Source organism: Ambystoma mexicanum, chromosome 9, assembly GCF_040938575.1.
Source record: "Ambystoma mexicanum isolate Mex_15411 chromosome 9, UKY_AmexF1_1, whole genome shotgun sequence".
Taxonomy (NCBI): Eukaryota; Metazoa; Chordata; class Amphibia; order Caudata; family Ambystomatidae; genus Ambystoma; species Ambystoma mexicanum.
In genome coordinates, this window is record NC_090931.1 from 475147071 (window position 1) to 475167309 (window position 20239).

The 20239-nt window shown below is 45.5% G+C and overlaps 1 protein-coding gene across 2 annotated transcripts in view; it reads right to left on the reverse strand.

Annotated features, from left to right (window-relative positions):
- NCBP3 (nuclear cap binding subunit 3) overlaps nucleotides 1–20239 on the reverse strand; it is a 552095-nt gene that overhangs the window by 293102 nt on the left and 238754 nt on the right. For both annotated transcript variants that reach the window (XM_069615023.1, XM_069615024.1), the window contains one exon: nucleotides 16201–16309. In XM_069615023.1, coding sequence (XP_069471124.1) covers nucleotides 16201–16309 — 109 coding nt within the window. The remainder of the gene's footprint in view (nucleotides 1–16200; nucleotides 16310–20239) is intronic.

Here is a 20239-nt window from a genome sequence, read left to right on the forward strand (position 1 = left end):
GCTCCTTCCCACAAGCCAGTGAGAGCCACTGACTATGTGTTAGGTCTCCCAAGGATAAAGACACATATGATGACAGAAACGTCTGATAACTTGAAAGCAGGTCAGGCTCTGGTGAAGCATTGGCATGACCAGAAGGCCAACATGGTTGGGTTTACTCCAGATCAGCTAGTTCTAGTTATGGTACCTACAAGGCAGAGGGCCTTACAGGACAAATGGATTGGACCCTTCAGGGTTGTGGAAAACTTGGAGAGGTCAATTATTTGGTAGATTTAGGCAATCCTAAGGAGGACCCCAGGGTCTTCCACACCAACCGCCTAAAGGCCTATGTCTCTAGACCAAAACTGGGAGCTTTGCTTCTAGCCACTGCTCAGGAGGAGGAGGAGAGTGAGCCTCTACCTGACCTCCTCAGGGGACAACCTTTAGATTGAAAGATAGGAGTTAACCTCTCTTCTGATGTGAGACTCGAACAGCAGGAGGAGTGGAAAAGTCTGTTAAATCCGTTTGCCCCTCTGTTTTCACTATCACCAAGCTTGACAGCTTGGGGCCAGCATGAGACTCTCACTGGTGACGGTTTACCTGTCAAAAGCAGGGGTTACAGGATGTCAGACTATGCAAGAACCCACATAAAGGAAGATGCTTGATCTTGGGGTAATAGAGCCATCTACAAGTCCGTGGGCTAGTTCAGTTGTTCTAGTGCCAAAGGCAGGATCCAATGAGTTGAGATTCTGTGTGGACTATAGAGCTCTTAATGCAGTCACCACGACTGATGCCCATTCTTACCTAGGACAGATGAGCTGGTGGACAAGCTTGTTTCAGCCAAGTACCTCAGTACATTTGACCTAACCTAGGCCTACTGGCAAATAGCTCTGACAGACCATTCCAAGGAGGCCTCTACCAGTTTAAGGTTATACCTTTTGAACTAACCTGCTCATTCCAAAGGATGGTAAATCATGTTCTGAATGGGACGGAGGACTTCTGCATGGCATAATTGGACGACATTGCAGTGTTCAGCCCTACTTGGAAGGAATATATTGACCACTTAGGAAATGTATTGCAGGCCAATCTGACCATAAAGGCAAGTAAATGTCCAATTGGTTTGAGTAAAGTGGTCTCCCCTGGACATGAGGTGCAAGAAGGTGAAATAAGGCCATTGCCTAGCAAAGTAGAAGTTGTACAAGACTGGGCCACCCCTACTACTCAAACCCAAGTGAGAGCCTTTCTAGGTCTCACATGTTACTATAGGAACTTCATTAATAACTATGGGATCATAGCTTCTCTCTTGAATGTGATCTCCTCACCCAAATTTTCCAAGAAGTTCAGGTGGAATGAGGAGTGCACTAAGGCATTTGAAGGACTTAAAGACCTTTGTCAAGCTCCAGTCTTGAGAGCTCCTGACAACAACCAATCCTTTATTGTACAGACAGATGCTTCCAATACAGGTAGAGGTACAGTTTTGAGTCAGCTGGATGAGAAAGGCAGGGAACACCCAATCTGCTTCATCAGTAGAGAACTGATGGACCCTGAAACAAGGTGGGCAACCATATAACGTGAATGTTTGCCATTGTGTGGTCTTTGGAGAAGTTTAGACCTTACTTGAATGGACCTACTTTTGTGATTCAAACAGACTGCCAACTCCTGAGATGGTTAATGCAGATGAAGGGGGAAAATCCTAAATTGTTAAGATGGTCAATCAGCCTACAGGGTTTGATTTTACCATAGAACACAGGTCAGGGTGTAATCAACAAAATGCTGATTGTCTCTCCAGGAAGTATGACCGACTAGAGTAAGGAGACTTATCCAGGGGTGGATTAAATCCTCCTGTCCCTTAGTCTGGGCTGGGGGGCTGGGAGGAGGCAATTGATGGGGAGAATTCTCAGAAATGTGCTAATTCCTATCTACCTTCGAGACCCCCAGCAACTGTGATGGATTTTGAGGACTTGAATTTTTAAGCTGGAGAGAGTGAGACCCTTTTTTCCCCACTCTCTCATGTATTTTAATGTGATTTTGAACACTTTCTTTTGGTTGTGGAGTCTGACAAACTCCATAGGCATCATCATTTACCAGCCGACAGGTCAAGGAGTAGGAGGATGCCACATTTGCCTTTATCCATATATTTTAGGAGTTGGTTCTTTAGGTCAAGTAGCGCTGACTCTGTACCATGGCGTGGGCAAAAACCGGACTGTCTCTTGCCTAGGATGTTGTGAGATTCAAGGTAGGCTTGTATCTGTAGATAAGCAGCCTTATCCAGGATTTTCAGCAGGAATGGCACTGTTGTAATGGGTCTGTAGTTGTTGGGTGAGTCTGGGTCTAGAGTGGGCTTTTTTAGTAGTGGGCGAACCCAGGCTTCCTTGAGGGAGGAGGGTACTGAGCCAGTGGCGAATGAGGCGTTAATAAAGGTAGCAATGAACTGGGCTAGGGGCTCAGCGCAGTCTTTGATTATGTTTGCTGGACAAATGTCCCCCTTGCCGAGAGAAGGTTTTATGTGTTCCATGATGCGTAGGACGTCAGTGGGCTTACATTGCGTCACACAGCACCTTCAGTGCAGTGCACAGGAAGTCGTTCAGATTTCCCAAGGTTTAAATACCTTGTCATGGATAAACTACTGTTTCCAAGAGAAGTAAAGTGAAATGGACTTTACTTACGTTGTAAACTTTCTAGAACCAGCACGCACTATCTTACAATAGGGTGCTGGAGGGGTTACTTGGTATTCCCTTTGTCTAGCTTCTCATGAAACATTTTTATGTTACCCCTTTCCTCGATGAATGGCTGGTGGCAGTGGTTTACTTTTAACTACAGTGATGTGCATTTACCGCGGGCTGCGTTCGCAGCTGCAGTAAAGCACCCAAGGGTGCCAATTTTGTCAAACTGACCCCGGTCGTCTTTTTCGCCATTTCTTTGTGGAAAGGACCTTCTTGAGACCAGGTTTGGTCCCTTTGTTCATTTTGCCTTCACGAGTGAAGCCCACCTCTGGCTCCAGGGTCTGGCTGGGGCAGGAAGCTAGGGAGGTGCCCGAAACTCCCGTTGCTTAGCCTCCTAGGAGACAGGAATGCACTCTTAGGTGATTGGCCGGCTGTCTATCCGGCAAGGACAGCCACCCTGCTGGATGATTGACTGCTAGGCTGAAATGAATGGGAGAAACCTGTATAAAAGGCGAGGCTTTTTGTCTTGAAAGACAGTCAACCACTGGAAAAAGGAATCAAAAAAAGAACTTTAAGAGGGCACCTGCTGCAACTCCTGGACCGTTCATTTGCCCGGTGAAGGCCTGCTGCTGTGCTGAAATTCCAAATTAGTTTCCACAGAGAAGCCCCGCAAGGACTTCTCCCTTTGAGTTGGTGGGACCAATGAACTCCAAAGTAAGCCACCTGCACATCCTCTCGGAGCTGGTTGAAATTCCACCGCTGTTGCTGCTGGAACCGAACAGCCATGGAGAGGAACACGAGATTGTGTGCTTTGCTTTTAAGCTGGCCAAAAGCTCCAGGAAGATCCTGTGGACTCCCAGGAAGCAGGACTGACCAAGCCTGTCCCACCTCAACACAGTGCTGGACCCCAGAAGCAAGGAAATCCCATCTCAAAAGCCGGAATCCATAGTGTTGCTCTTTGCGGTAGACGCGAGGAGCTGAAACACCAAAGTGCAACTTGTTTGAAGATTGCCGGTTGCGGTCGGTGACCGTCCCATTGCAGTGCAAGAGTCCCCAGACGTCATCCCTTTGGTCCCCCACGACTGAGGCCCTGGAACAACAGGATCTGCAGAGCTGCACAGGAACAGATGTCATCTGCTGCACTTTTCTTCAACCTAAAGGTATTGTACAGTCTAAGAGAACTTACCTCTTGTCGTGTAACCGCACTTGTCCTCGATGGAGACTTGTCTTGGTTGCATCTGGAAAGTTGCCAACAGCTGCTTTACCTCACAAGCCTAATCAGCTTGTGGCCCAACTTTGATTTCTTAATCTACAAAGACTTCTAAAACATTGTGCAAGACTTTTACTTACCTGCAAGAAGTGCTTCAGTTCACCTTGACTTTTGCTAACTTAACATTGGATGGCCTGGCTCCCTGAATGACTCTTCTCTCCATGCTTATTTGTTGCGTCTTCCTTCCAGAAAGTTAACTACCTTTGCAGAGGGGGTTACCAAAAGTACTTACCTGCTTCAGAAAATTTGTGTGATCTGTTATTTTGTTCTAATAACCTTTTCCTTGGACCTACTCCTAAGTCCGATTCTAAATGCAACAGTGATATATTTATGCTCCCAGCACCCTAACTATTGAAGTCACCTGAAGGTGTAGATAGTGTCTGTGGGCCATCCCAAAACAGCATTTTCTGATTTAGAACACTAAGAGTGTGTATTTTTGAAGTGTATTTGTGTGTTGCTTTATATTGCTCCCTTCTGAAAAAGGCTTACTCGGTTAAATAAATTAATAATTGCTTAATCAAGAAACCTTGTGTGTAAGAGTTTATTTGAATACTTGTCACTGTGAATCTCTATGTAACTCCCCTACAGCTCACATTGACCCCTCTTGAGAGAAGCCTGCCTGCTCAACACGCTACCAACCTGTGTAGTATAGACTTATACCAAAGGTTGGGTTCCTATTGCCAGGAGGTCAGGGTTGTTATAGTGGTATCAGGTAATATTATCCCCACCAAAAATATCGCCTATGCCCGTTCTTGACGGCCATATATACGGCGATATTTTTGGTGGGGATGATATTACCTGATACCACTATAACAACCCTGACCTCCTGGCAATAGGAACCCAACCTTTGGTATAAGTCTATACTACACAGGTTGGTAGCGTGTTGAGCAGGCAGGCTTCTCGCAACACGCTACCAACCTGTGTAGTATAGACTTATACCAAAGGTTGGGTTCCTATTGCCAGGAGGTCAGGGTTCTTATAGTGGTATCAGGTAATATCATCCCCACCAAAAATATCCCCGTATATATGGCCGTCAAGAACGGGCATAGGCGATATTTTGGGTGGGGATAATATTAGGAGCAGGTGTTGTAGGGGTGTCCCCAGCTCCTTTTAAAATACAGGGGTTGCTGGGGTGTCCCCCGCAGGTTCAATGCCTTAATATCGCCGCAAAAATTGGCAATATTTTTGTATGCCGATATTTTTGCAGGGATGTTAACACACGGAACCGTTGTAGTGTACCCAAAGGGTACTGCTTAGAATCTTGCCTAACACCTGCCACCAGTGTTACGTAAGATTGTATGCAGTAACTCTGTGCAAGACGACACCAGTCTTGTCCTCTTGGTATTAAGTAACCCACCTATTGGTATAGGTCTGTAATATACATGTTGGTAGAGTCACTGAGCAGCCAGAATTACCTCAAGAGGGGAAAATGTGAGCTGTAGAGCTGTAGCATCGAAATCCACTCAGACAAATATCCAAACAATAATGGTACTCAAGGTTTTCTAGTAAATAATTATTTAACGGTCAGTTTTAAATAAGCCTTCTTTAAAAAGGGCAATATGCAACAATCAAAATATACTTCATACCAGATCTAGATTAATCAAGAAGATACTCCATAGAGATGCTGTCAATACATTTCCTACATCCTGGGGTGACTTCAATTAATAGGCAGCATTGGCATTTATATATCACTTTCTTTTGTACTGAATACATTCTGAGGTTGTGAAAGAGGAAAAGGTTAGGGAAAGAAAAAGGTTAACAGGTTCTCAGAGCATGTGAGCACTTTTTAATCTCCCAATGAAGTTTAGATTAGATCTATCCCAGCAATACAAGGTAAACATATGCACCACATATGAGGGACAGTTAGAATCAAAGTCAATGGGTCAGAGAGTCTGCAGGGAGCCAGGACAGATCCCGAGTTCCTGGGCCTCAGTCGTGGGTAAACATATGCACCACATATGAGGGACAGTTAGAATCAAAGTCAATGGGTCAGAGAGTCTGCAGGGAGCCAGGACAGCCAAAGTCAATTTGAACAATGCCTATGGAGCTGAGGCACTTCTTTAGATAGCTTTAGATAAAAGCAGCACTTCTTTAGATTCTTTAGATAAAAGCAGCTACTGCAATTCTCAAGTGAGAGGATGCAAGCTACAGACAAAAGAGATAATACCCCTTATTCAGCACAGTACCTTAGGTTTGAAGAAGAGGATTCAGCTGGCTTCTGTTCTGGTTGCAGTCTTGCAGATCCCGAGTTCCTGGGCCTCAGTCGTGGGGACAAGAGAGAGGAGGTCTGGACGACTCCTGCAAAGCAGTTCGAAGGTCGGCGGCTATGGGCTCTTTTCAGATCAGAGGCGCTATGCAATTTCAGCTATCAGCAAATAGCACCACCGCGGTTGTTGGACACTTGATGGGCTTCCCTTGCTTCTGGAGTCCAGCATTCTGGTGAGGTGACACAGGCTTGGGTCTTCCTGCTTCGGGAGGGTCCTCAGAATTTTCCTGGAGCTCTGGTCCGGCTCAAAGATGATGCACTAGACTGGATTTCTCAACCCCTGGCACTAGGTTCCAGCAGCAGCGAAGTAGTAAAGCCAGTTGGGGAAGGTCCTCCAGCACAGTTCGTCTTGGGGTTAGTTGGTCCCACCAACCCAAGGGAAAAAGTCATCCGTTCCGGGGCTTCTCTAGTCGATTCGGAGTTGGAGCTTCAGCACTGCAGCAGGGCTTCACCGGACAGTTCAACGGTCCAGGAAGGTCAGCAAGCTTCTCTTCCAGATTCCTTTGTCTGAGGTTTCGGCCAGTGGTCGACTCTGCCTTCAGTCCAAGAAACCTCGCCTTTCATACAGGTTTCTCCTATTCATGTGATTTTTGTGTTTCTTTTGGTTGTGTAGTGTGACAAACTCCTTAGGGATCATCTTTTACATTGTGGCACACAGCACCTTTAGTGCAGTGACACAGGAAAGTCTGTTAGATTTCCCCAAGGTTTAAATACCTTCTCTGGGATAAACTACTGTTTCCCAGAGCAGTAAAGTGAAATTGACTTTACTTACCTTTGTAACTTTCTCGACCCAGCACACACTATCTTACAATAGGGTGCTGGAGGGGTTACCTAGTATCCCCTTTTGTCTAACTTTTCATGTAACCTTTTTATGTTACCCTTTCCTCACCGAATGGCTGGTGGCAGTCGTTTCGTTTTTACTACCGTGGTGTGGATTTACCGCGAGCTGTGTTCGCAGCTGCACTAAAGCACCCAAGGGTGCATTTTTTGTCAAAATGGCCCGGTCCTATTTTTACGCCATTTCTTTGTGGAAAGGTCCTTCTTGAGATTTACTTTGCGCCAAACCAGGTTTGGTCCCTTTGTTCGTTTTGTCTTTGGTGGGATTCACGAGTGAAGCCCGCCTCTGGCTCCAGGGTCTGTGGTAGGCAGGAAGTGAGGGAGGTGCCCGAAACTCCCTGTGCTTAGTTTCCTAAGAGACCCAAATGCACTCTGATTAGCCAGCTGACTGTCCGGCAAGGACAGCCACCCTGCTGGATGATTGACCGCTAGGATGTAATGAAAGGGAGAGAACTGTATAAAAGGACAGTCTTTTGGCTTGGAAGCCAGGGTCGACCACCGGACAAAGGAACCGAACAAGAACTTGAAGAGGACGCCTGCTGCAACTCCTGGACCATTGGTTTGCCCGGTGAAGCCCTGCTGCAGTGCCGAAACACCAAATTTGCATCGACAGAGAAGCCCCTGCAAGGACAATTTCTCCCCTTGAGTTGGTGGGACCAATCAACTCCAAATTAAGCCACCTGGACATCCATCCTGGAGCTAGTTGAATTTCCACAGAGTTGCTGCTCTAAACCCTAGAGCCTGGGAGAGGCACACCAGTTTGTGCGCGTTGCTTTTAAGTTGACCAAGAGCTCCAGGAAGATCCTCCGGACTCACAGGAAGCAGGACTGACTGAGCCTGAGCCCCAACAGAGTGCGGGACCCCAGAAGCAAGGAAAGTCCATCCCGACAGCCGGTAACCGCATTGTTGCCATTTGTGGTAGCCACAAGGAGCTGAAACACTGAACAGCCACCGAGAGTGAAGTTTGCATGTTGCAAGTTTTGACAGTCCCAGTGCAGGAGGAGTGCCCCGACGTCCTCCCTCTTGTCCCCCACGACTGAAGCCCAGGAAAAGAGCAATCTGCAGAGCTGCACAGGAACAGGAGTCATCTGCTGCATCTTTTCTTCATTTTAAAAGTACTGTACAAAGTCTAAGAGAACTTACCTCTTGCTATAGAGTTGCTTGCATCTTCTACTACTCACAGGTCTAACAACTTGTGGCCCTACATTGATTCATCTTTTTCTTCAAAGACTTCTGAACCATTGTGCAAAGCCTTTTCTACTTACCTTCAAAGAAGTCCTTCAGCCCATATAGACTCTTGCCTATTGACTTTGGCTTAGCCCGTTTTAACTGAATGACTCTTATTGAGGGATCTGAAAGTATTTGCCTGCTTAAGAAATATTTGTGGTATCTTGTTTGTTTTAATAATCTTTCCCTTTTTTGCTTGCTATCAGCTAATTCTGAATGCCAACAGTAATACATTAATGTCAACAGCACCCTAGCAATTGAGGTCATATTTGGGTGTAGGTCCCTGCGGTATGGCATCCCAAATGGGTATTTACTGATTCTGGACTTAAGAGTGTGTATAATTTTGAAGTATATTTCAGTGGTATTTTTCAGTGCTACCTTCTGAATAAGGCTTACATTAACTGACTAGTAAATAAATTAATTATTTTATCATGAAACCCTGTATGTAAGTGTCTACTTGAATACTTGTCACTGTGAACCTCTGTGTAACTCCCTCTGCAGCTCACATTGACCCCTCTTGAGATAAGCCTGGCTACTCGTCCACACTACCAACCTGTGTAGTACAGACTTCTACCAACGTTGGGTTACAACTGCCAGTTGGTCAGGGTTGTTGTAGTGCAACCTAAGGGTACTGAATACAATTTCGCCTAACACATGCACAGCCTAGCTGTGACTCACACAGCAGGGTGGCCTTCCAACCAATCAGTAGTGGGTGCATTCAGGTAACCAAGGACACTAAGGACAGGAAGTATCGGGCACCTCCCTCACTTCCTGCCCTGCCAGACACACTGGAGCCATAAGCAGGTTTCAGTACTCAGGCCCGCCAAAGGCAAAATGAACAAAATGGTTTGGCACGCAGAGTAAAACCCAAGAATAACCTTACAAGCAAGAAATGACGAAAAAAGAAGACCGGCCCATTTTGACAAAATGGGCACCTATGGGTGCACTACTGCAGTTGGGGGTGCAGCCTGCGGCAGAAACACACAATGGCAGGAAAATTAAACCACTGCCACCAGCCATTTAAAGTTGTGAGGGTAAAACAAAAGGGGCTGACCCACAGCACTTCCACATAAAATGGGGTGTACTGGACCTACATAGGAAAAACAGGCAAGTAAAGTCAATTTCACTTTACTACTCTTGGGAACAGTAGTTCACTCAAGAGAAGGTATTTAAACCTTATGAGAAATCCAAGGGACTGCTCTGTGAAACTGTACTGAAGGTGCTGTGTTTCAACATACAAAAGTAGATGCCTAGGGAGTTTGTCAGACTACAAAAACAAAGAAACACAGAGTCCAAATAAGATCAAAAATACACGAGAGAGTAAGAAAAGGTCTACTCAAGGATAAAAATTAAAAGTCCTAAAGTCCAGAAAAAGAGCTGGGGTCCCTAGGATTGAAGGGAATTAGCACAGAAATGAGAACTCCCTAATAGAAGCTGCCCAACTAACAAAACCCCTGGGAATTACATATGTTGAGTGTGATCTCAAAACTCCATCACCGATGGTCAGGCCCCGATTCATTCACAAGTACAAAATAAGGTGGGAAAGGGATCTGATTGACATCACCAAAAGAACCCCCCTAATTCCCTTCAACAAGCGGGTCCCAATAAAGATGCTAGTCAGGCTACCTTAACTTCATTGCATTTCATCCTCAGGTCACTAGTTAAATTGTTTGAGTTGTTAAAAGGGGAGATGCAGGTCCAGGCTGGAATCCTACTAGAAATGACTAAAGAACTAGGTGGATGTGACTCATCTATGGTGGGGCCAAAGAAGGTGGTAAATAACGTTTTGGGAGCCTTGGAATTTATTAAAGTGGATTTGGCACACCATTCTATAATTCTAAGGGATTTGAAAACTGCAGTAACAGAGCAACCTGAGAATGTATGTCAGGCAGAGAATGCACACCACCTTCAAATTCAATTGCGAGGAGCTCAAAACAAATGCAATTGATAAAGTGGTAAACTGCACTGGTTCGGAGTTAATACTACCATCCGACATGGCTCTGTAAGATTTCTTTAGGTTGGCTCACCTCCGGCGTGAGACGGGGGAAATTACATTGTCAGTGGATGCCTTGACGAAACCTGTTGCTATTAAAAGGAAAGAAATGTAAGAAGAATGGATGGGATGGGAGGGGACACTTGCCTTCAAGGCAGCAATGTTCAGGCTGGAATTATGGAAACCAGGAGGGTCCCAGCAGGGACGAACTTGGGTGAAAACAGCAACATTGTTAAGGCAATGGATTCCATCAAAGCGGAACTGAGGCTTCATTCCACCATCTTGGTCGAGCTACAGTCTGCAGCATCAGTTCAATTGGGAAACACCCAGCAACTGTTATGCTGGATGATTCCCAGGTAGCGGCTTTTGGTAATTAATCAGTATTAATGGCCACTGAAGCATCTGGGCTGATACTCCACTCTCCGAGTCCATAATGGAGGAGTTTGTTAGGTTGGCGCATCTCCCCTATGAGACGAAGGACAGTGATTCTCCTGTGGATCTTATCCCAGAGCCTGTCACATCCACAAAGAAAAAAAGAAAGGCTCGAAATTTAAATTTCTACAGACGCTAGCCCTTACTATGCCGCAGGAGAGCGGAGAAGGCAGTGTATCAACTCCAGAGATGGGGTCCCTGCTCGGAAACAAGTAAAAGTGACATCTATTTTCACAAAGAAAATCCCTGAAGTGAAGAGAGCTATACTCTTGGAAAAGATAAATGATACACGCAGGCAGGGACAGGGCAAGTGGCTTGCCAAACTGTCCAGCCTTCCGTGAATGCTGCTGCTGATTTTACGCCCTGTACTCAGCACCCGACTACTCCGGAGGTCCCCACAAATATAAGACCTAGTTCTGCAGCCGATGCAGGGTAGGCACTTGTTACCTACTCAGCAGAACTGCTGGGTCGACATGCTGGTTCCTTGAATTCTTGGAGGAGTGTGCTGACCCAGTGTGGAGACCCTGCACACAATTCTTTGAGTTGAGCGGGGGGACTTCAATACAAACTGCCTCAGAGATAACCCTAGTTCAAAGAATTCCTTAGGTCTATGGGAGTGAAATGGGTGTCCTTTTTAAAGCAATGAACTTGATCGCTCTTAATGAGAACTACGTGGGACATCTGGAAGAAAATCATACTATGCATCATGGGGACCAGTCCTCGACTATTGATTTCATTTTTGTCTCGTCAGGGCTATTCCCAAGATCTGAGTATTTTGGCATGGTAAACACAGAATCTAGTGATCATTGTATACTATGGGGAAAATGTACATGTTTAAACCCGGCGATGTAGGAAGAAGGGCCCTGCACCTGAAAGTAAATTCTAAAAACCGATTAAGATGGAATGATATGAACATGCATGAGCCTCTTTACAATTTATTTGCAGAAATACTCTATGACAACTTCAAAACGTTACAACCTTAGGGTTCTGTACGATCACTAGAGGGGGCACTTAAATCCATGACAAAGGCTATTGACAACATTGCACCTGTTAAACTCCGTGAAAGCCGGCAGAAAGCACACCTTAATGCTTGGTTCACTCCGCACCTCAAAGAACTTAGACTCCAAAAACGAAAACTCCAAGCCACATGGCGTCATTCTCCCACAAATGAGAATAAGATTAGGCTAACCAACTTTGCTAACATGTATAAAAAAGAAATCAACCTTACAAAAAAGAATACGTTCAACGATAGAAAATCCATGGCTAATTCCAATACCAAGGTATTATTCTCCATTCTTCGAGAAAGGGAAGCCCCTACCACCCCTCCCCCCACAGATAACGTCCCTAAAGACAAGCAATGGTGCACTGACATCCAAAACGCTTTGTCAAATAAAATAGCAACTCTCCGAATCAAAATGGCCAACAAAAAATCCATACTGCACCCTACCCCTGCCACTACATTGGATAAATCCCCCACTCCCCTCAGATTGACTAAAAATTCCACCTGTGAGACGGAAAAAATAACACTCCCCTTGAAGCCTTCAAATTGCCACGGAGGACAACTGCCCAGCACAAATTATAAAGGATGCAGCTCGAGACCTAGCCCCTTTCATCCCAAAGCTTATTAACGCCTCATTCAGGACAAATACAGTGCCCACTAACCTGAAAGAATCGTGGGTTCTCCCACTTCTGAAAAAGCAAACGCTAGACCCTGCTATCCCGACTAATTACAGACCCCTCACTACAGTACCCTTCCTCCTTAAAATAATTGATCAGGTAGCTTACCTTCAAATCAGGATTACCTCGAAGCCAACCTCTTATTAAGCACCCGCCAGTCCGGCTTTCGTCCTCAACATGGCACAGAAACGGCTCTAATAGACCTCAAGACCCAAATTGATGAGGTGAAGGATAATGGGAAAACAAATATGATACTCCTCCTTGACCTATAGGCGGCTTTTGACTTGGTGGCTCATGCAGTCTTATGTAAACACCTTGAGTCGGCTGCCCATTTTTCAAGTGATGCTATAACCTGGGTTCAGTCCTTTCTAGCAAACCGCACAATGAGAGTCTTCTCCCCAGCAGCATCTGCAGACCCCATCCAAATATCGTGCGGTGTGCCACAGGGCTCTTGTGTCTCACCCACTATGTATAACATTTTTACCAAGCCCCTGTTTGACAAACTGGACAGACTGGGCGTCACCTACACAAACTATGCAGATGACACCCAGATCCTGATTCCCCTTTCGGGCAACTTTGTCGAGGACACGGCCTTGGTAAACCACATATACCTCCTCATTCAGGCATGGATGGCATACCATGGCCTTTGCCTGAATGACGATAATACTGAGATCCTGGGCACAAAGTCCAACCTAAACAAACTTGGCTCGAGTTACGCCTCTTTCAATATTGACGGTAACACAATTAAGGTGATGCCCGTAGTAAAAACCCTAGGCTTTTACGTGGACTCCACCTTAACACTCAAAAAACAGGTCAAACCCCCTAGCATTCTCAACGACTTATACCTGTGAACTCATTAGAGCCGGTCGACCATTTTTCTCTGAAACCAGCTGCATCACACTTGCCAATGCTCTAATAATGTCCAAACTAGACTATTGTAATGCTTTGTACGTGGGCGCCAATAAATTAATCTTAGAAAACATTCAAAGACTACAAAATAACGCCCTTAGAGCAGCCCTAAACATTCCTAACAGAGAACACATCTCAAACTTCAGAAGGGATGCCCACTGGCCAAAAATAAATGACAGGATTCTCCTCAAAACGGTATCATTCACATCCAAATGCCTTAACAATATAGCACCCCCATACCTAACAGATAGAATAAAGAGGAGAATTTCAACACATCCAACCAGATCAGCCAATGCCCACCTTCTCGAGATACCGAGATTCAAACAAACCAAAGCAGGCGGATCTAGCGTCCCAGTCAAAGCGGCTACATCCTAGAATGCACTTCCCCTAACCTGAGATCTGAACAACCTTACTGAAAATTCTGCGCAAACATGCTAAATTGGCTATGTACTAACGACCACTAATACCAGTATCTCTGTCCCACGGTATATGACGTTCTCTAGTACTCTTATCCCTGACTAACCTTAGTATCACTGTACCTACTGCATCTTCTGTAACCTAGCCATTAGTCCTACTGCACTTTGTGTCCTTAGCACCCTTGCACTTATGTAACTCGCACTGTTTTATGTTGCGCCTATTGTATTTGCTGTAACTAAGCTTAAAGTATACTTATCTATGTTGCGCCCGGGTGATATCTCAGATTTGGCCTGACATGGCCTGTCATTCAGGGATAAGGCTCTCTTCTGCTAGAGCACAATCTGGATATGGGTGGGCATAGCGGGGTCTCACTGATAAAAGTAGTGTGATGATTAACAGATGAAAATAGCGTCAGGGCAGCATCCTTTTTCATGTAAAATATTCCCTTTTCAATGGGAAGCAAGCAGCAGAGCAGCACTGCTTTTCAAATCACTTCTTTTGGTGCACACAAGAACACACACTGGCAACTTTCTCGGTGTGCTCCCTGTTCCAAATCGCCCAATAGGTGTTTGGCAAGATGGTGCAGCCATCCTTTTGTAGCTGCAAAATGCAGTTTTGATGCAATGTTGCTCCAAGGAGCCAGCACAGCCATTTTGCTATTGACTGCTGAAGTGCAGCTTGATCATGGATGGGAATTCTGCTGAGTAAGTCGATGTACCCCACACCCTCCTTTGCACTTAACAAATGTATCAGGATAGCGCGTTTATCGCACTTAGCCTTGGTATTGGACCAGGAAGCTTCTTGATGTTAGCCCATTTTCTTTGCATGACAATGTGCGAGGATAGTCTAGGGGGTGCACAATGATATGCGGGTAGCCTGATATTACACTGAGGAGATAAGCACATGCAGGTTAGCACATGTGTTGCACTTAGAAATTGTGTAGGCTGGCTCCTGTATCGTACTTGAACTGTGGGGGTCAGCACATGTATTGCACTTACTTGGAAAGAACGGTGTAGCATATGTATTACACATTAGGAATTGTGAAGGTTAGCACTTGTACTGCTCTGGAAGAAATTGAAGGTAGCACGTGTATTGCATTTAGAAGATCTGTGAAAGTTAGATGGTTTTGAGGATGGGCAGCGTGCTGCACTTAGATGGGTATGGGAGTGCGCTTGAAGATATATGATGGTAACCTCTCCATTGCACTTAGAAGATCTACAAGTTAGCCATTGAAACACAAAGATATATGCAGGTATCCTTGATACTGCACTTAGAAGATGCCCGAAGATAGCCTATTCTAGAATTTACCATCTATATAGTGAGACTATAAGGGTAGCCAGTCTATTGCGTTGAGAATCTTATGATCCCAAGATCTTATGGAAGCCTGTCTGTCACGCCTAGAAGATGTACTAAAATAGCCAGTTTAGTGTGCTTAGAAGACTGAGGTTAGCCTGTCCATAGTGCCTAGAAGAGCCTGTGAGGGTAGCTTGTCTTTTCACACAGACTGTCTGATCAGACAGCGAGATCAAAGATAAGCTCCATCTGAACTTAAGGTGCGTATTACGTACCATTGTAGTGGACATCTGCCGCAGGCACGACTCTCCACACACACACACATTAGAATGCAGCAACGTGGAGAATGAGAGGGATTTGTATGTTGGGTATTTTATTATAAAAATGTTTAGTCAATATAGGTCCTGATACCATGTGAATGTTTTGTGCACTAGATACGAATTGTAAGAAAATATATTTTTTTAAATATCTAGAATGCAGCTGACTATGACAAATTCGATCTAGATCGACACTTCACGTCTTCACCTCCATACACCAGACTTCCCTCAACACCTCTGCATTATAAATATTATATATATCAACCTAGGACAAAATTCAGTCTAGCTGGACACATAACGAGTCTCTTGCACTAGCACACTCTTTGTGATCGCCCTCAGCACCAATGCACATGCCGGACCTCTTGGGTTGCTTACTGGAGCCTAGCCAGCCCACCCAATTCCTAATCTTGGCCAAAAGCGCACACGCATTCTAAGCCTTTTCTGAGAATATTCCCATTCCTGGACTTCGGTCCCCGGGGGCGTTACCACCACAAGCGTGTTGAGATCATACAAATAGAAAAAGGCGCTATATACTGACTAGTACTATTACTAATGTTCTCCTCTGGCTAGCATACACCGTCTGGCTTGCTTAACTGCTCTCTTGACTTACCAAGTATGCACATTTAATTATTTCTTCTAATTCTTTGCTAATCTAATTTATTAATGTACACCAAAACTGTATTGAGTGAGCTTGTCCCTTTGACACCCGATAGGTCTTCCATGTCTACTTTCAATTGTCCGTACAGTTTCCAATTGAGTGACTCGAACACAAAACCGATTTTCACACAGCTTGCATTAAAAAGCCACGGAAGCTTTAACCACCATATACATTAGTAATCACAGCTAAACATATCGAAATTACTGTGCATTTGAGACAGCTTTTAGAAAGGCTGCAGATTTCCCCAAAGTTTACCTTAACTCACCTTTCGTAGCAAACCTCATGTATAGTGTGTTTCCTCTGAAAGGTTTGATGGACAGCCGTGAGTCGTTACACAGCAGGGAGTCTTCCTCCACCTGCGACAGGCAGTCAAGCTGCGGGAATAACAAAATGAGAAAAACGTAACTAAAGATTTGTGAAGAGTGGCAGTACGACGTTTTTCAGTGTCACATTAACTAGAAGTAATAAACAATATAAGAAGTAAAAGCAGCACTACAGATCAGAGGCTCATGGGTGCTTTGTATGCACTAAAATGTCATGAATACGGCACATTTCATTTATTTTCCATGTACCATTTACACAGAGTGGTCGCAGCAGAAATCACTCCTTTTCTTCTAGCTGATGGCGCTAGAGCATTTCTTTAGCACATGCCAGCCGTGTATGAAGACTACGTTGCCTCAAGCTAACTTTGATCCAGCAATATGCAGGGCGGGGGTAAGGGGGACGATCCTTGAGCCGCCTGCTAAATGTGACCTGAACGGAATCTATTTATAGTTCCACAACACTGCACAGAATAAACGGTCACACAATCCTTTGCATTTACAGCTGACTTCACACTGCTTTAAGTCTTGACAGAGGCAGACTCTGCAAACCAATTCAGACCATGCAGATTCTAGAAAATCATTAATGGTCATAGAAGAGGTTGTTGATTTCTTGGCCAGGATTGGTCGAAGAGTGTGCTAGAGTATGCTATTTTGCTACATCGGAGCAGATAGGAATAACGATTAGCTGCTACCTGTGACTTCAGTTGGCCACCTCCACACTACGAGTGCATCTGGGCATCTGCATAACTGACATACACGGCTGTGCAGTGACAGGGTCTTGTAGATTCAGCCACTCTGACAATGTTTCAGTGAGCTCTTGCGTTAGATCAAAACAGTCCCTCAGCTTGCTGCAGTAAGGATCGATCTTCAAGTAAAATGGTTTACACATCCATCAATTGACTATGGAGGATATCAAATGCTTTGTGACAACTAGTATAACGCCTCTTTTCTGCTCACTGCAAAAGAACAGAATGAATACCGTAAAACATGTGCGTTCACTCTTAAAGGAAAGTTGAGGTGCCAGTGTAGCACATGTTAGGCAAAGTTTGTATGCAGTACCCTCTGGGAACACTACAAACAACGGACTACAGGTATAAGAAACCCAAGCTTGTACTACACAGTTTTGTTAGTGTGTTGAGCAGCCAGGCTTATCTCAAGAGGGGTCAATGTGAGCTGTAGTGGAGTTACACAGAGATTTACAGTTACAAGTATTCAAAAAAACTCTTACACTCAATGTTTCTTGAATAAATAATTATTAATTTGTCAGTCAGTTAGAATAAGCCTTCTTCAGAAGGGAGCAATATAATATCAACACTCAAATACACTTCATGAAATACACACTCTTAATATCTCTAAATCAGTAGATGCCCTTTTAGGATGGCCCACAGAAACTACCTACACCCTCAGGTGACTTCAATTGCTAGGGTGCTGGGTACATTAATATATCACTGTTGCATTTAGAATCATATGGTAATAAGTCAAAGGAAAAGGCTATTTAGAACGTTACACACGTGGAAGCAGGACAGCCTCAGGGGGTAACCCAGATAGAGAGCCCAGCCGCAAAGCAGACAGAGACCCCTGCCGTGACACGGACAGAGGCCCCTGCCTTGACAGAGTCGAAAGAGGAGACGCGAAGAATGTGGTTCATGGCCAGGTCCCAGAACTGATAGCGCGGGGCTCACGCGAGGAGCCGCAAACGTTAGTCTGGATTTTCAGCAACGGGGCGAGAGAGAAGGCTGCAAGGGGACGAAGGGAAACATAGGCCTGGGAGCACCAAAAACCTCAGAAAGGGAACAGCGTCTCTGGCGTCCGTTCAGCAACAGTCATACCGAGCAGGGCTACATCGGGCGAACAGGAGTAGACGCCGAACAAGGCATAGTACGTAAAACAGACTTGGCCGTACCCGCTCCCCTCTCATGCCTGCAATTAGAAAACTCACCTTATTTTTCGTCCAGCAGTATCCAGAGTAAGGAGGACCAGGGAGGACAGTTGCAGTTCACCCGGACTGGCGGATAAGACATCATAGCAACCTTCGTGCGGAGAGAAAGGGTGCTGGGCTTGTGGGGATATTTATAGACTTGCCAAACAAACCCCTACTGATTGGCTAAAAAGCCTCCATCCCTTATTTAAAGAAGAAACTGATGATGGACTTTGTGTGTTCCGTCTGATCTCTTCCAGAATCTCAGAGCAGAAGGAGAGAGAGCCACACCGGAGACGCACTGGGCCTATGAGGACTGACCTAAGGAGCCAGCTGGTTCCCCCTTACAAAGGAAGGTGCAGAAGACCGAATTGAAGTCCTGATTTGTTATTTTTTTTCTCTTAAAAACCCTGAATAAAAGGCTTTTTCAGTTCACACCCCTCTGCCTTCCTGCCTCATCATTACAATAACATACAAGAGGCCACAATAATTCTTAAACGGGCAAATGCTTTTGGATCCCCCCCAGGAAGAGTCATTCAGTACAATAGGCTAGGACAAAGTCAATGGGCAAAGTCTTATATAGGATGCAGCACTTCTGGTAGGTAAGTAGAAAAGTATTTGCACAATGTTTTAGAATTATTTGAAGAAAAGAAGAATCAAATGTAGGGCCACAAGCTGATTAGACTTGTGAGGTGTAGAAGATGCAAGCAACTCTACAGTAAGAGGTAAATTCTTTCAGACTTTTTACAGTACCTTTGTATTGAAGAAAAAGTGCTGCAGATGACTTCTGTTCCTGTGCAGCTCTGCAGATCTCACTGTTCCTGGGCCTCAGTCGTGGGGACAAGACGGAGGACTTCTGGGGACACCTGCACTGCAATGGGACAGTCACCACTCGCAACCGGCAATCTTCAATTCAGTGGCTGTTCAGTGTTTCAGCTCCTCGCGTCTACCGCAAATAGCAACACTACGGTTCCTGGCTGTCGAGATGGACTTTTCTTGCTTCTGGGGTCCCACACTCTTTTGAGGGGTCTCAGGCTTGGTCAGTCCTGATTCCTGGGAGTCCGGAGGCCAGCTTATAAGTAACACACACAATCTGGTGTTCCTCTCCCTGGCTATACGGTTTCCAGCAACAACTCTGGAAAATCAACCAGCTCCGAGATGGATGTCCAGGTGGCTTACTTTGTAGTTGATTGGTCCCACCAACTCAAGGGGACAGGTCGTCCTTGCAGGGGCTTCTCTGTCGATACGAATTTGGAGTTTCAGCACAGCAGAAGGGCTTTAAAGGGCAAACCAACGGTCCAGGAGTTGCAGCAGGCGTCCTCTTCAAGTTCTTCTTAAGTTCCTTCGTCTAGTGGTCGACTCTTCCTTCGAAGCCAAAACCCTTGCCTTTTATTCAGTTCCCTCCCATTCATTCCAGCCTAGCTGTCAGTCACCAGCAGGGTGGCTGTCCTTGCCGGACAGTCAGCCAGCCAATCACCGCAGAGTGCATTTGGGTCTCCTAGGAGACTAAGCACAGGGAGTTTCAGGCACCTCCCTCACATCCTGCCTACCCCAGACACCCTAGAGCCAGAGGTGGGCTTCACTCGTGGAACCCACCAAAGGCAAAGCGAACAATAGGACTGCACTGAAGGTGCTGTGTGACAATGTAAAAGACAAAAGAAACAGTGTACAAAAATCTCACAAAAATACATGAGTGGGAAAAAGGAGCTCTCTCTCTCCAGGTTGAAAAAAATCAAGTCCTCAAAATCCAGTAAAGTCACTGGGGGTCTCTAAGGTGGAGGGTATTAGCACATTTCTGAGAATTCTCCCCATCAGCCTCTTTGCCGCCACCTGGTCACACCGCCGCTCTTACTATGGCTCCTTTTACGTCTTCTACTATCCTGGCTCCCTTGACCAGACACTTAGCACTGTCATCCTTGTCAGCATCTCCCACGCTGGTGTCCTGGCCTCTGACTGCCGGTGCATCCGGGGCTCCAAGGCCCCTCCTTCACTGGCGTCCTTGCCATCTATTACAGTCCTGGGACCCTTGCCTGCACTCCCTTCGGCCCCTCAGCCTTCTCTTG